Genomic DNA, 12,322 nt, shown 5'->3' on the forward strand with positions numbered 1-12,322 from the left:
CTGCTCTGATGAAGGTTCGATCCCTGGTCTGGGAACTTCCACATGCCTCAGGCGTGGCCAAAAAAACACCACAAAAGCAAAACAAAAAAACCCCTGGAGCCTGAAAGCCAACCAGCTGTCCAAGATTAAAGAGGTCCCATGGCAGGTGAGGTCTCCACGCCAGGAGTGCCTCCACCTCCTTCCTTTGCTGAGATGCAGACACTTTCTGCTCTGAGCCCCCAACCCTCAGAAAGTCCCTGGGAAGTTTCCCGAGGCTGGCCTGAGGCTCTGATCTCAGGAGTTACTGCTTATCTATTTACTGCCCCGCTGATCGCACCTGATCCCAGCACACCTGCTTTGGGCCAGGGCCATCCTGGTCAGTGCCAGGTGGTCAGCCTCAGGCTATGCCATTAGGTCTCAGTCCAGTGGGAGAGACAGAGCAGGACACAGTGACAGGGTGGGGTTATCCCCGCCAGGGCCAGAGAATGCCTCAAGCAGGAGGGGGACTAATTTAGCATTTAGAGTGCTTTGTCGAGCAGGAGGTATGCCCTGAGTCCTGCAGCGTTTTCCTGCTGGAATAGAGCAGAGAAGCCTTCCTGGCCCAGGGAACTGTGTGCAAAGGCGCAGAGCAGAGGGAACAGGAGAAAAGCCTGGAGAGTTGGGCACCAGGGCCCCTGAGTGCCAGAACCTTTCCTGGGGCCATTCCTGACCATTCACACAGGGCCACCCACTTCAGGGAACCAGGTGCTCCTCCAGCCCCACCCCTCGGTCCCACCCTTCACTGTCACCTCTGAGAGGCCACCAGACCCCTCTGGCCCTCCTCTGGGCACGGGGGTTGGGGGGAAGCTCACTCTCCTTTGCTCTGTTGTAGGTGGCTCAGGCCAGGTTCTCCCTCACCCAGAGCGGAAATCTGACCTCTCTCCAGCCTGTGCGGGCTCCCCAGCTGCCGGGTCCTGACCTGTGGGGGTGGGGGGATGGCAGGAACGACTACTCAAGGTCACACGGAGAGTGGAGGAGGAGCCAGGAGGACACAGACGCCCCTGTTCCCGGCCCAAGCTCTTTCCCGGGGAACTCCGCAGGACCAAGAAACTGTTCCGGGGGGGCCTCCACAGGGGTGCCGGGGCCCAACGGGCTTCTAAGCAACTCCTCACCCCCCTGAGCTGCAGAAATCTGAGGACCGATCCCGGGCGTCCTGCCCGGATCCAGGACCGTGCCAGCGACTCCAGGGCAGGTGAAAGTCTATCTCGGCAGCTCCTGCGGTCAATGGGACCCGCGGCACCTCGGCTGTCAGCCTTCAGACACCGGAAGGTGGGGCGGCGGGACGCAGAGGGCGTGGCTTGGGCGAGGGGCGTGGCTGGGGCGGGGTCCATGAGAGGGCGGGGCTGATGAAAGGGGCGGGGCCAGGAGCGAATAGACGGGGGTGGGGGTTCAAGGCCCACCCGGTAGGGAAAAGGGAGCCAACGGAGGAGCGACGGCACTGAGACCAAAGGTAGACTCTGCAGACTCTGGACCTTCGCGCTCACGCGGGGTCCTGGTCCTCACGCGCGACCAGACCGAGCCTGGAGGTGTCAAATGCAGGGCATGGCCCTGACTCTGGGGAGAGGTGGCCTTCTCTCCACCGCCCCCACCCCGCATCTCTGGCTCCAGGCTCGGAGCTGACCTCCCGGTTGTATCCCAGGACCCGGCAGGCGCCCCTGTCCCGGGTGCAAGCGCTGTGGGGCTTCCAATGAGCGCTGTCCTCTCTGGGTGTGTTGCCGCGCTACGGTGTTGGTGGGCAGCTCTGGTTTGCACCTTCACTGGGTGCATGAGGAGTTGGAAGGGAAGCTGAGCCCCAGCTCCCAGCACCCCCACCACCAACCGCTGCTCCCTCGCGACCTCAGGAGCCCGGGCGCCCCCTCCCTCCCACAGGCAGCTGGAGCCTGAGTCACGAGCTGCCTCTCAGGGAGACAAAAGAGCCGCGGGCCCTCCCCTCCAGAACCCCTCCGGTTCTGGCATCCCTCCGCATCTGCACTAGCAGGGAGTCCATAGTCCCCTAGAATCTCTGCTTCTAGGGTAACCCTCCACCACGGAGAAAATGGGAGCAAAACGGGTTTGGGAATGAGACCGTGGAGGTTTGTGGATGGCACCCACGGTGGCTGTCACCATCCTTGCAACATCATTGTCATGGGGGCTTCTAAAAGGCTGTGTGATCCTGAAAGTTTCTCAGTTGGAGACCCACTGGCTTCTCCCTTCAGCCCTGCCAAAGAGGAGCTAGCAGCCCACCTTGCAGATGAGAAAACTGAGGCCTAGAAAGGTTGATTGGTCTATTAGAGCAGGAATTCCAACCTGCCTTAGTCTGGCTCCAAAAATGAATAAGGAGGAGCTCTGAGTGTGAGGCGCTGGAAAGGCATTATTCCAGGGAGAAACAACCTGTGGGAAGGCCTGGGGGTTCCTGGAGGAGTTGGCATGTCAGCATTGTCCGGCACTGGGTGTGCTGTGGGGGTTAGGAGAACTTCCCTGGCTTCTGGGCTGGGGTCCTCCAGCTCCTCTCTCTGTTTGTACTGAACTGGCCAGAAGGTAAGTTTGGGGCTCACAGTGCAGGTTCCAGGCCAGACACTGCCCCTTCCAGGCTGTATGCCAGCCATAGCAAGTCACTTCCCCTCTCTGGGTCTTGGGTTTCTCTGTAGGAAGACTGCGCAGGTTTGTGCCCTATCACCTAAAATAGGGACGCTGAGGCCCAAGACAGGCTTTCTTAATGTCCACAACCTCTCAGGACCCTGAGCCTTGCCCAGTCAGAGCTGGGCACCAGGTGGCGACTCAACAGTGAGAGGGAGGAATATGTTTGCATGGGTGCATCCACACACAGACACACATGTGTGTACAAGTGCCCATATGCAGGGAAGGCCCTCATAGTTGTGCCAGTCCCAGCCATGCTCACTCTCACTCACAATCCTGAGCACACTCAGACACCCGCACACTCCAGCTGCCAGCTTTTGGAGCTGGGGGCGGGGCGGGTGCCCTTCAGGAGCAGAGACACGGCTTCTCTGCCCGCCTCATGGGGCTCGCTGCAGATGCCAGGGGTTATTTTAAGCCCAGATCAATGGATGATTTTTGGTGACACAGGCTTGGGGGCGGTCGGGAGTGGAGATGAGAAGCGGGTGCTCTGGTGCCCTGTTATGGAGAGAGACCCCAGGGTCCAGGGAGGGCAGCTTGGGCACAGGGGTCTCTCTTCAGCTGGACTGCTCCATCTTTAGATCCCCTTGCCCAGCACATGGCTGGGTACCTGGGAGACAGTGGTGGCTGAATGAATGGCCAGACCCCAGGGCTCAGCCAGTCACTGTGGTCTGCCATTGCATCTGTCCTCTCCTGCTCCCGCCTCCTGGCCAGGCTGTGTGTTCACAGGGAGAGGGCACGGCGTGCCTGGCACGGATCTGGTAGATATGGGCATCCCTAGTTCTTGGCTGACCACTGAACCAGACTGAGATGGGGAGGAAGCCGTGGATGTGGGGAGGAGCGGAGGTTGGATCTTAGTCCCTCGGTGGGGTGCGTGCTGGAATCCAGCCCTTCGCTGATAAATGGAGATATATATACATCTCCTTGATTGCAGTCCACTTGGGATAGAAGCTGAGCAGAGCACCCAGTGATGCCAGGACAGTGAGGGCAAGAGAGGGGCCCAGGGAGGGGCTGTAAGCCAGAGGAGGGCATTGGAAGACTTGCTCTGGATCCAGTAGGGTTATCCTACCTGGGAAGAGGGATGGGAAAGGGTGGGAAAGGGGGGAGAAGCTGCCATGCTCAGAGCCCCAGTACCCTAAAGGGCTGCTTGGAAGTGTGTGATGGGGACGCTGATGCAAACTGGACAGTTGGAGCCATGGATTCCCTTTCTAGGTAGACCAGCCGAGGAAGCAGAAAAGCATGCCCCAGAAAATATACTTACAAAATTCAAAAGCAGAATAACAAACTGAAAGTTTGACAGCAAACAGTAAACTTAACCCAGCTATAAAACGGTCTGGGAGATCCTGTTGTAGCTCAGCAGGTCAAGAACCTGACAGAGTGTCTGTGAGGATGCAGTTTCGATCCCTGGCCTCACTCTGTGGGCTAAGGATCCCATGTTACCACAAACTGCGGTGAAGTTCACAGATGTGGTTTGGATCCCATATTGCCATGGCTGTGGTGTAGACTGGCAGCTGCAACTCTGATTTGACCCTTAGACTGGGGAACTTCCATACTCTGCATATATGGCCCTAAAAAGAAAAAAAGAGGGAATTCCTGTTGTGGCTCAGCAAGTTATGAACCTGACTGGTATCCAAGAGAATGTGGGTTCAATTCCTGGCCTTGCTTAGTGGGTTAAGGATCTGGTGTTGCAGTAAGCTGTGGTGTAGGTCACAGATGTGACTCAGATCGCAAGCTGCTGTGGCTGTGGCATAGGCCGGCAACTTCAGCTCCAATTTAAGTCCCCTAACCTGGGAACTTCCATATGCCACAGGTGCAGCCCTGAAAAGCAAAACAAAACACACACACACACACACACAAATGGTTTGTAAAGCATCAGTTGTCCAGTTGTCCCTGGTCATGGGATTAAGGCAGTTTCACTTTATCCCTTTGCTCATCTATACTCTTTTTCCCTAAAATTGTAATAAAGCTTCTTATTTAAATTTTTTTTTTTTTTTGGTCTTCTTAGGGCCACGCCCGCAGCATACAGAAGTTTCCAGACTAGGGGCTGAATCCGAGCTGTAGCTGCCAGTCTACACCACAGCCATATCTGTGAACTATGCTGCAGCTTTTGGAAACGCCGGATCCTTAACCCCCTGAGCGAGGCCAGGGATCGAACCTGAATACTTGCTGAGCCCAAGTAATAAAGTTTTTTAAGGGGGCAGGGTCTCCAAGCTGGATCAGGAGCAGGTTGGTGGGTGGAGGAGGGAGGAGCAGGCTGTATTTGGCCAGGGCACAAGGAATCACTCTGATGGGGGAGGAAATTGTAGGGGGGGCACCCGCTTCCTGTTTTAGCCCACTAATACCTGAAATTAGCCTGTCAGCCCCTCATCTCATCAACAGAAACCTTGATCCTCCTTTAAATGTAAATCCTTCTTCTCTCTCTTCCTCCACCTCCTCCATTTTTATAAGCTGATCCCAGTAGCTGAGTGAAGAGATGATGCAAAGGGGAGCAGGAAGGACCCTAGGAGCCCAGAGACTGGAGTCACTTCATTCACTCAGCAGCTATGACAGAGGCCTGCGTTGTGTGGAGACAATGCGGGGAACTGGCCCATGCAGCTCTCGCCTTCCTGCTGCGCCCATCTAGGCAGTGGGAAGCCCCATATTGATTTCTGCGTCTTAGAAAGGGCAGGAGGTAGGAATCAATCAATTAATCAATCACTCAATCTGCCCCCGCGAAGAGTTTTTTAAATTAATTAATTACTTTAAAATTTTTTGGCCACCCCCGGTGGCATGCAGAAATTCCGGGGCCAGGAATTGAACCTGTGCCACAGCAGTACCCCAAGCCAGAGCAGCGACAATGCCAGATCCTTAACCTGCTGAGCTACCAGGGAACTCCCGGAAATAGTTTTTGATGTGAAAATAAGAAACCGAAGCCGAGAATAGCAAGGCACTCAGCTTCGTGACATTCTCCAGTTAAACCCAACTCCAAAAACACAACCTGAGTAGTGCTCTGAGTACGTTCTGTACCTGCCCCCCCCCCGCCCTCTTCCCGTGATGACAAAGGGCTTGAGGGTCCTGTGGTGCCGGGTGGAAGGGTCCGCTAATGGCTCTGCCCCCAGCCGGGCCCCTCCGCTGTCCTCATCCAAGCGGGGGCTAATCCAGTCTCCTCCCCTTTACACCTGGGTGGCCGAGGGATTCGGCGAGGGCGCCTACCAGGCCTTGTCCATTGCGCATAAAAATGGGGACACCCCAGGACACCAGCCCGGTGTTCAAGAAGTTCTGGGACCAGGGCGCGCGCCCTGGGGTGAACGCTGCGCCCCAGGTGGGGCGGAGGGGACCCATACTTCGCTCTCTGCTGCGGCTCCGCTGCGGGTTTCCTTCCCATTTAACTGGCGGAAAATCGAGGCGCAGTGAGAGGAATGGCCCTGCCTCAAGTCACACATCTATCTCGATCGGAACGGACAGAGGGTCCGACAAGGAGGGATGGACAGCAAGGACCCTCCGGCGCTGCTCGGTCCCTTCAGTCCCTGCGTCTGTAAAACAGAAGCGCTCCCGCGGTGGGCCGAACGTCCAAGGTACCAGTCCCAGGAGCGGAGATGAAGCTCCGGGAGCGCCAGTTCCCAGGAATATTTGGGGGGGGGTCCCCGGTGGGGCGCCCCGGCCCTGCGGGCCCCGCCGCGTCCCCTCCCTCCCCTCGCCGCGGCCGCGCTCCTCCCCCGGCTCTGCCTGCCTCCCGCCTGCCCTCCTTCCCCCGCTCGCTCCCTCCCCCGCCCGCCTGAGCCCGCGCGGAGCCGAAGCCGCAGCCAGAGCGCGGGCAGTGCGGAGCGGGCGGCGGGAAGACAGCGGTGTCCGGCAGCCCGCCGCCCCTGCTAGGCCGGGGCCCCGCACCCCCGCCGGGCCGGGGAGTGGCCGGGGCCGCGCGCAGGCGAGGACCCGCCGCCCGGCCCGGAGGGAGTCTCAGGGCGCGCCCTGGCCGGCTCGGGTCCGAGGTGAGCCCCGGCGGAGGACGCGCCCCCCGGAGGCGCGGCCCCGCGAGGTCCGGACCGAGCCCACCCGGGTCTGGGAGCTTCTCAGGAGACGGACGACTCCGGAGGTGTCTGCCAGGAGCCAGCGTGAGGGCGGCAGGGCGGGCGCGGACCAGCCGGCCCGGAGCCGGGCGGGAGGGAGCCGCGGCGCGCCGCCATGCGCCGGGCGCTGTAGCCGAAGTCGCGGGCCCGATGGAGCGGGCCGGGGCGCCGGGCTTGCGCGGCGGCCGCCGCCCGCGGGGCTTCGGGCTCGCGCTCGCGCTCGGGCTGGTGCTGCTGCTGGCACGGCTGCCGTCGGGCCTCGCGGGGGCCCCTGAGGCGCAGGAGCCGGCGGCGCCGGGGACGGCGGCCCCGGCCGGGGGCGACCGCTGCCGCGGCTACTACGACGTGATGGGCCAGTGGGACCCGCCCTTCAACTGCAGCTCGGGCGCCTACAACTTCTGCTGCGGCACGTGCGGCTACCGCTTCTGCTGCCACGACGGGCCGCGGCGCCTCGACCAGAGCCGCTGCTCCAACTACGACACTCCGGCTTGGGTGCAGACCGGCCGGCCGCCAGCGCGTGCCCGCGACGCCGCCGCGCCCCGGGACCCAGGCCGCGAGCGCAGCCACACAGCCGTCTACGCGGTTTGCGGCGTAGCCGCCCTGCTCGTGCTGGCGGGCATCGGGGCGCGCCTCGGCCTGGAGAGGGCGCACAGCCCGCGCGCCCGGCGCACGGTGACCAGGTGAGCGCGCGCCGGCCCTGGGAACCCCTCCAGCCCTCTGGACGGCCGAGCCTGCCCCGTGGGCGCCGCCTCATCCTTTCTGCCCATCTCGAAACCGGCCCTCCTCCACAGCCCCCTCCGCCTGGTTTCTCCTCCCTGCCTCTGATTGTCTCCAGGTCTGTGTCTGCCCCCCACCCCCACGTCACGGAGGGAGACAGCTGATACTGCTCTGTCTCTCCTTGACCTTCCGGCTGGAACTGGGTGCTGGGTTGCCTTCCCCCGCGGCTCCCGCCTCCTCCGGAGTGGGCGGGGAGGGCAGAGGCCTGCGCCCTGGGGAGGGGACTGGGGGCTCGGCCCCACCAGCGCGGGCTGAGGGATGTGGGCTGATGTAGTGCTGGGCGTCTAAGGTCCCTAGGGAAGGGACATTTTCTGGGGCTCTCTTGGCTCTCTCCCCTCCAGCTTCTCTCATCTCCCCCCACCCCCAATGGCTGTGACTGGAGCCTGACCTTATTTACCTGGTGGTTTCAGAAGGGCTGCCCTGCTCACTCAGCGGCCCCAGGCAAGGGTCGGGTATTCCCCTGCGTAGAAGGGGATCTGAAGGGGGAGGCACAGATTTGTTTTCACTGAGACCAGGACAGGTGCTAGTTGAATTCTGAGTTTCATGTGAAATGGGGTCCCCAGGACCCAGGTTCCTTTCCTCAGCTGGGACAGGGACTCTGGGATTATGTGTCCTGACCCTGGACACCCCGCCCGCTCCACTCCCATGCCCCCAGCCACCCTCACGTCCTGGGTCCAGAGCCCTCCTCACTCACTCACCCAGGTTCCTGCTCCCTTGGGTGTGTGGGCTGCTGACATGGTGCATGACAGACTGGCTTTAGAAGTGACAGCGGAGAGAAGCCCCCATGCCTGGGTGGGCTTTGTGTGGATGCTTCCTCACTCCTAGACCTCAGGGAAAGGAGGGCTTCCTTGGCACCTCGTGGCACTCCGTGTCCCCCGGACAACTTAGCCCACCTGCTCTAAGACAGCTGAAGGGCAGAGCTGGGGCTGGAACCCTGGCCTCAGCTACTGTGCTGCAGCTGCTGTCCGTGATGTGGTGGCTTTCAGCCTGTGTCCTGGGTGCTTCAGGAGCAGAGCCTGGGCCTCCTGAGCTTGGAGCCTCCTGCCAGGTGAGGGCGAGAAGACAGGGCATGGCCTTCACCAGAGTGGGGCAGCAGGAACTGAGGGCCATAATGGTTTAGAAGGGGCGGCTGGGGTCGTCTAGTGACACATTCACCTGGAACCCACTTCTGGGAAGCAGGACTGGTGATGCTGCAGGAAGAGCTGGGCCACTGCTGAGGTGCTGTGTGGCCTGGGCCAGGGCCTTCCTCTTTCTGGGTTTTAGGCTCCTACGGGCCCTGATTCCTAGTTCTTACCTGGGAAGACCTGGAGCCTACCTTGAGCTCACGCGCAGGTGTGTTCTGAACCCTGCCCTTCCCTTAAGTCTTACTCTTAATTCTGCCACGATGAGGTTGATGGCCAGGGAAGGCTTCTCAGAGGCCTGGGTGGGGAGCTGGAGTCTGTTTTTGGGGAGAGTTTTGCACAGGCTCAGAGGCATGCACTTTGCTCAGGTGTTTGGGAGAGCTGGTTGGTGGGTGCTTGCCCAGGGGGCGAGCACAGGGGTGGGCAGCTGAGGAGCGGGCAGGGCGTGAAGGTCGCCTCAGGCTGGCACTCGGAGACTTTCAGACTCTGCCACGTGGCAGCCAAACTGTGCCCACCCCGGGTGTCCGGCCTCCAGCGTGCCTCTTGGTGAATCAGTCCTCTGAGGCCCAGCTCCAGAAGGAGGGTCAGAGCAAGCTGGGAGAAAATCATGGCTTCCGGGCTCTGAAGGCAGCTGGGCTGCAGGCGGGGTCTGGCTGTGGGGTGGGGGGGGAGGCGCAGTCAGATTCTGGCACAGCTGGGTGGGGGCTGGGTGTCCTGGGAGGCCAGGCCCAAGGTCGCCCAGCCTTTGGTGTGGGGTGGCCACTGCAGGATCTCCTGGCTCCTCCCTTCCCTCCTTTGTCCCTCCTCCGGGCTTGTGCCTGCAGCGATGCCCCAGAGCCCAGCAGAATTCCTGCCGCAGGAGGGGCGTTGGGCAGGCAGGTAGAAAAGGCTTCCTGGTAGAGGAAGGATTCCGCTGGGCTTTGAAGAATGAGTAGGAGTTTTACCGGAGGCGGTGGAGAAAAGTAACTGACACCAGAGGGAGTGGCACCAGCAAAGGCTGGGAGGCTGACACGCTCCCAGAGCTTGTGTTGGGAGAGGAGGCTCAGCATGGAGGGCCTTGGGGGTAGCGGAGCCTTTGGAAAATAAGGTGGCCCCGGTTACTGGTGACGCCGTTCGTTTCCTGACCTGCTCTGAGAACTGGCAGTGTTGGGGCTATGGGTCATGCCTGGGAGGGAGACTGGTTGTGTGAGGTCAGTCACAGGGGAGAGGGGAGGCCAGAGAGGTGGAAAGAGCTGCCCGGGGCTGCACAGTGAGAAGCGATGGCCTTTGATAGACCAGACCTGGCTGACAGAGAAGCAGGAGGCTGGGAGGGCTGCTCATCCCCCCCTGTCCCCACAGGACACTGACGGAACTTCTGAAGCAACCTGGCCCCCAGGAGCCACTGCCTCCCCCTCTGGGCCCACCCCTGGGTAGCTGTGTCCAGGTGCAGATGGGTGACGGCCTTCCCCGGGGCCCCACCCACAACAGCACCGGTGAGTAGGGCAGCGGGCAGGTGTTTGTGCATCTGCAGCACAGAGCCTGCTGTGTCTGAGGGGGGCCAGGAGCAGGGGAAGAGGGAGCTGAGGCCGGAAGCTCTTTCCCAAATGGAAGTGCTGCCTGCCTCGGCAGGTGCGTGAGTGCCGGCTGCACAAGCCAATCAGCTCTTCTTGGTGGACAGGCTCCCTCCAGCCTCAGGGACTCTGTGAGGAAGGTTCCAGATTCAGGGGTCCCCACTTCAGGCTCTGAGGTCTGCCTGGTTCTAGGCTCTGGCTCAGTGCCCAGGGGGCTGCCTGGCTCCAGTCTATGCCCTTCTGTGGGCCTTTTCCTTCAGGCTGGTGCCTCCCTCTTGGACCCCTGCTGGCCAGACAGGCTTGACAGAACCTCCCCCCACCCCACCCCCGCCCCAGTATGGGTGCTAATCCTCAGACCTTCTCTTCGTCTCTGGGAGAAGCAGGTCCTGGACCTCACTGCCAGGCTCAGATCGAACATGCTGGCAAGTCATCCATTAGGTTACCACTCAGAGCTGGCTATTATTCATGTTATTCTGAGCCAGGCCTTGCACTAGGCACTGGAGAGTCTGTCTTCAAGAGACAGGTTCTGTGCTCAGTCCGGATGGAGTAATTAATTTCTAAGCCATCTCACAAGTTCTCCTTGAATTGCACTTGGGGAGTGGGCTGCAGAGAGGTGGTGGCGCAGGCGCAAGATGTCCTCATGTCCGCTCTGCTTATCTCCTCCCTCCCCCATCCAGACAAGAAACGCCCCAACAACGTGCCCCTGGGTTCAGTGACACCGGGGCCCCCGCGCGCCTCTCGGCTGCAGGGCGGCGGCGGCATGACGCTACAGGCCGACTACGCCAAGTACACCACCCTCAAGGCAGCCGCGCTCAAGGCCGCAGGTGAGTGGCCGAATTTGTGCCGGGAGCGACTGGCCTCACTGGACCCCGGGTGTCCAAGCTCCTAGATTGCGAGGCTCCGGGTCCCAGTTCGAGTTCTAAAGTTCCCAGCGCTCCAGCCGGCTTCCGCATCGCGCCTGCACCAATCGGCTCCTAAGCCGCGGGCGGATCCCACCCCCTGGTCTGGCTGCCGGGCTGGGGCCCCATCGCTGAACCCAGAGCGGGGGTGTCCCCGCCCCGCCCCGCCCCGGAGGCGCTGAGGCCCCTCCCCCTGGGTCTGAGCCCGCCCCCAGCTCGCGACAATCTGTCCCTGCAGAGGCCTCCCCCCAGGACTTCTACCAGCGTTTTCCCGCGACGGAACCTGCCCCGCTGACCCTCCCCGCGCGGGCCCGGAGGCCCCCCGAGGACGTGCCCGCGCTGCTCGACGCCTGCCCCTGGGCCCCGCCGGGCTACGCGCCCCCCGCCGGTCCCACCCCATCGGTCCACTACAAGGCCTGGAGCGCCAGCCGCCCGGCCCGGCCCGCCCCCCGCGGCCACCCGGCGGCTCACGCCTCCCCCGCGCCCCGGCGGCCCGGCCACGCGCCCCGGCGCCAGTTCAGCGTGGAGAAGCTGCCCGAGGCCTTCAGCCCGCAGCCGCCTGGCCTCTATGGCAGTGCTGGCCGTGGAGCCCGGCACCTGAGTACCAACAGCAAAGCCGAGGTCACTGTGTGAAGACGGGACCGCTGGTTCTCCCGAGGCACTCACTGCCTTGCTAGGAGCCCTCTTCTGCGTGGGGGACTCGCCATCCGCCGGATCCCGGGCCCAGGCCTCGGGCCGGAGGGGTGCGGGCTGCCAAGGCCAGCTCTCCTGCCCACCCAAACTGGACATGGAGCCTTGGAGCCTGCAGGGCTGAGGCCCACTGGGGCCAGAGTTCCTTGTGTAAATAAACCCTGTTCTGTGGCTCTCACCCCTGAGAATAAAGGAGCCCCAGCTCGGCTCTGAGAGGCGCTGACGGAGGAGGCTTTGGTCATTGACTGGACAGACGGCAGTGCCGGCAGAGGGCACAGCATGGGCAAGAGTGGAGGACTGCTCCCGAAAGCTGGCAGGCAAGTGCTCTGGGAGCCAGGAAGAAGCGGCCGGAGAGGGTGGTCAGGGCTGAATGCCAGGCTTGATGTCCACACAAGCAGGAGCTAAGGGAGAGGGAGCAGTTAAGTCCCAGCTATGGGAGAGGGTCTGGTGGCCCCAGAGGTCCATGCCCCTTATTGGAGGTGAGCTCCTGCCGGCCGGTCACCAGCTCTACAGCTCAAGTTGGCTGAGCCTGGCTGATCCTCATTGACATTGTCTGGCCCTGGGCCGGCTCCTGGCCTGTAGGCCACTTGGCCAGCTTGGCCGAGGGC

General features: G+C 61.8%; 1 protein-coding gene across 1 annotated transcript; it reads left to right on the forward strand.

The window, feature by feature from the left end:
* Positions 6,382–11,937, forward strand: SHISA8 (shisa family member 8). Its single transcript, XM_021091447.1, has 4 exons — positions 6,382–7,357; positions 9,914–10,047; positions 10,803–10,949; positions 11,263–11,937. Exons 1-4 carry the CDS (start codon positions 6,828–6,830, stop codon positions 11,655–11,657), a joined length of 1,206 nt encoding a protein of 401 aa, XP_020947106.1. The 5' UTR covers positions 6,382–6,827; the 3' UTR covers positions 11,658–11,937.

The sequence above is a fragment of the Sus scrofa genome, chromosome 5, assembly GCF_000003025.6.
Source record: "Sus scrofa isolate TJ Tabasco breed Duroc chromosome 5, Sscrofa11.1, whole genome shotgun sequence".
NCBI classification, from domain to species: domain Eukaryota; kingdom Metazoa; phylum Chordata; class Mammalia; order Artiodactyla; family Suidae; genus Sus; species Sus scrofa.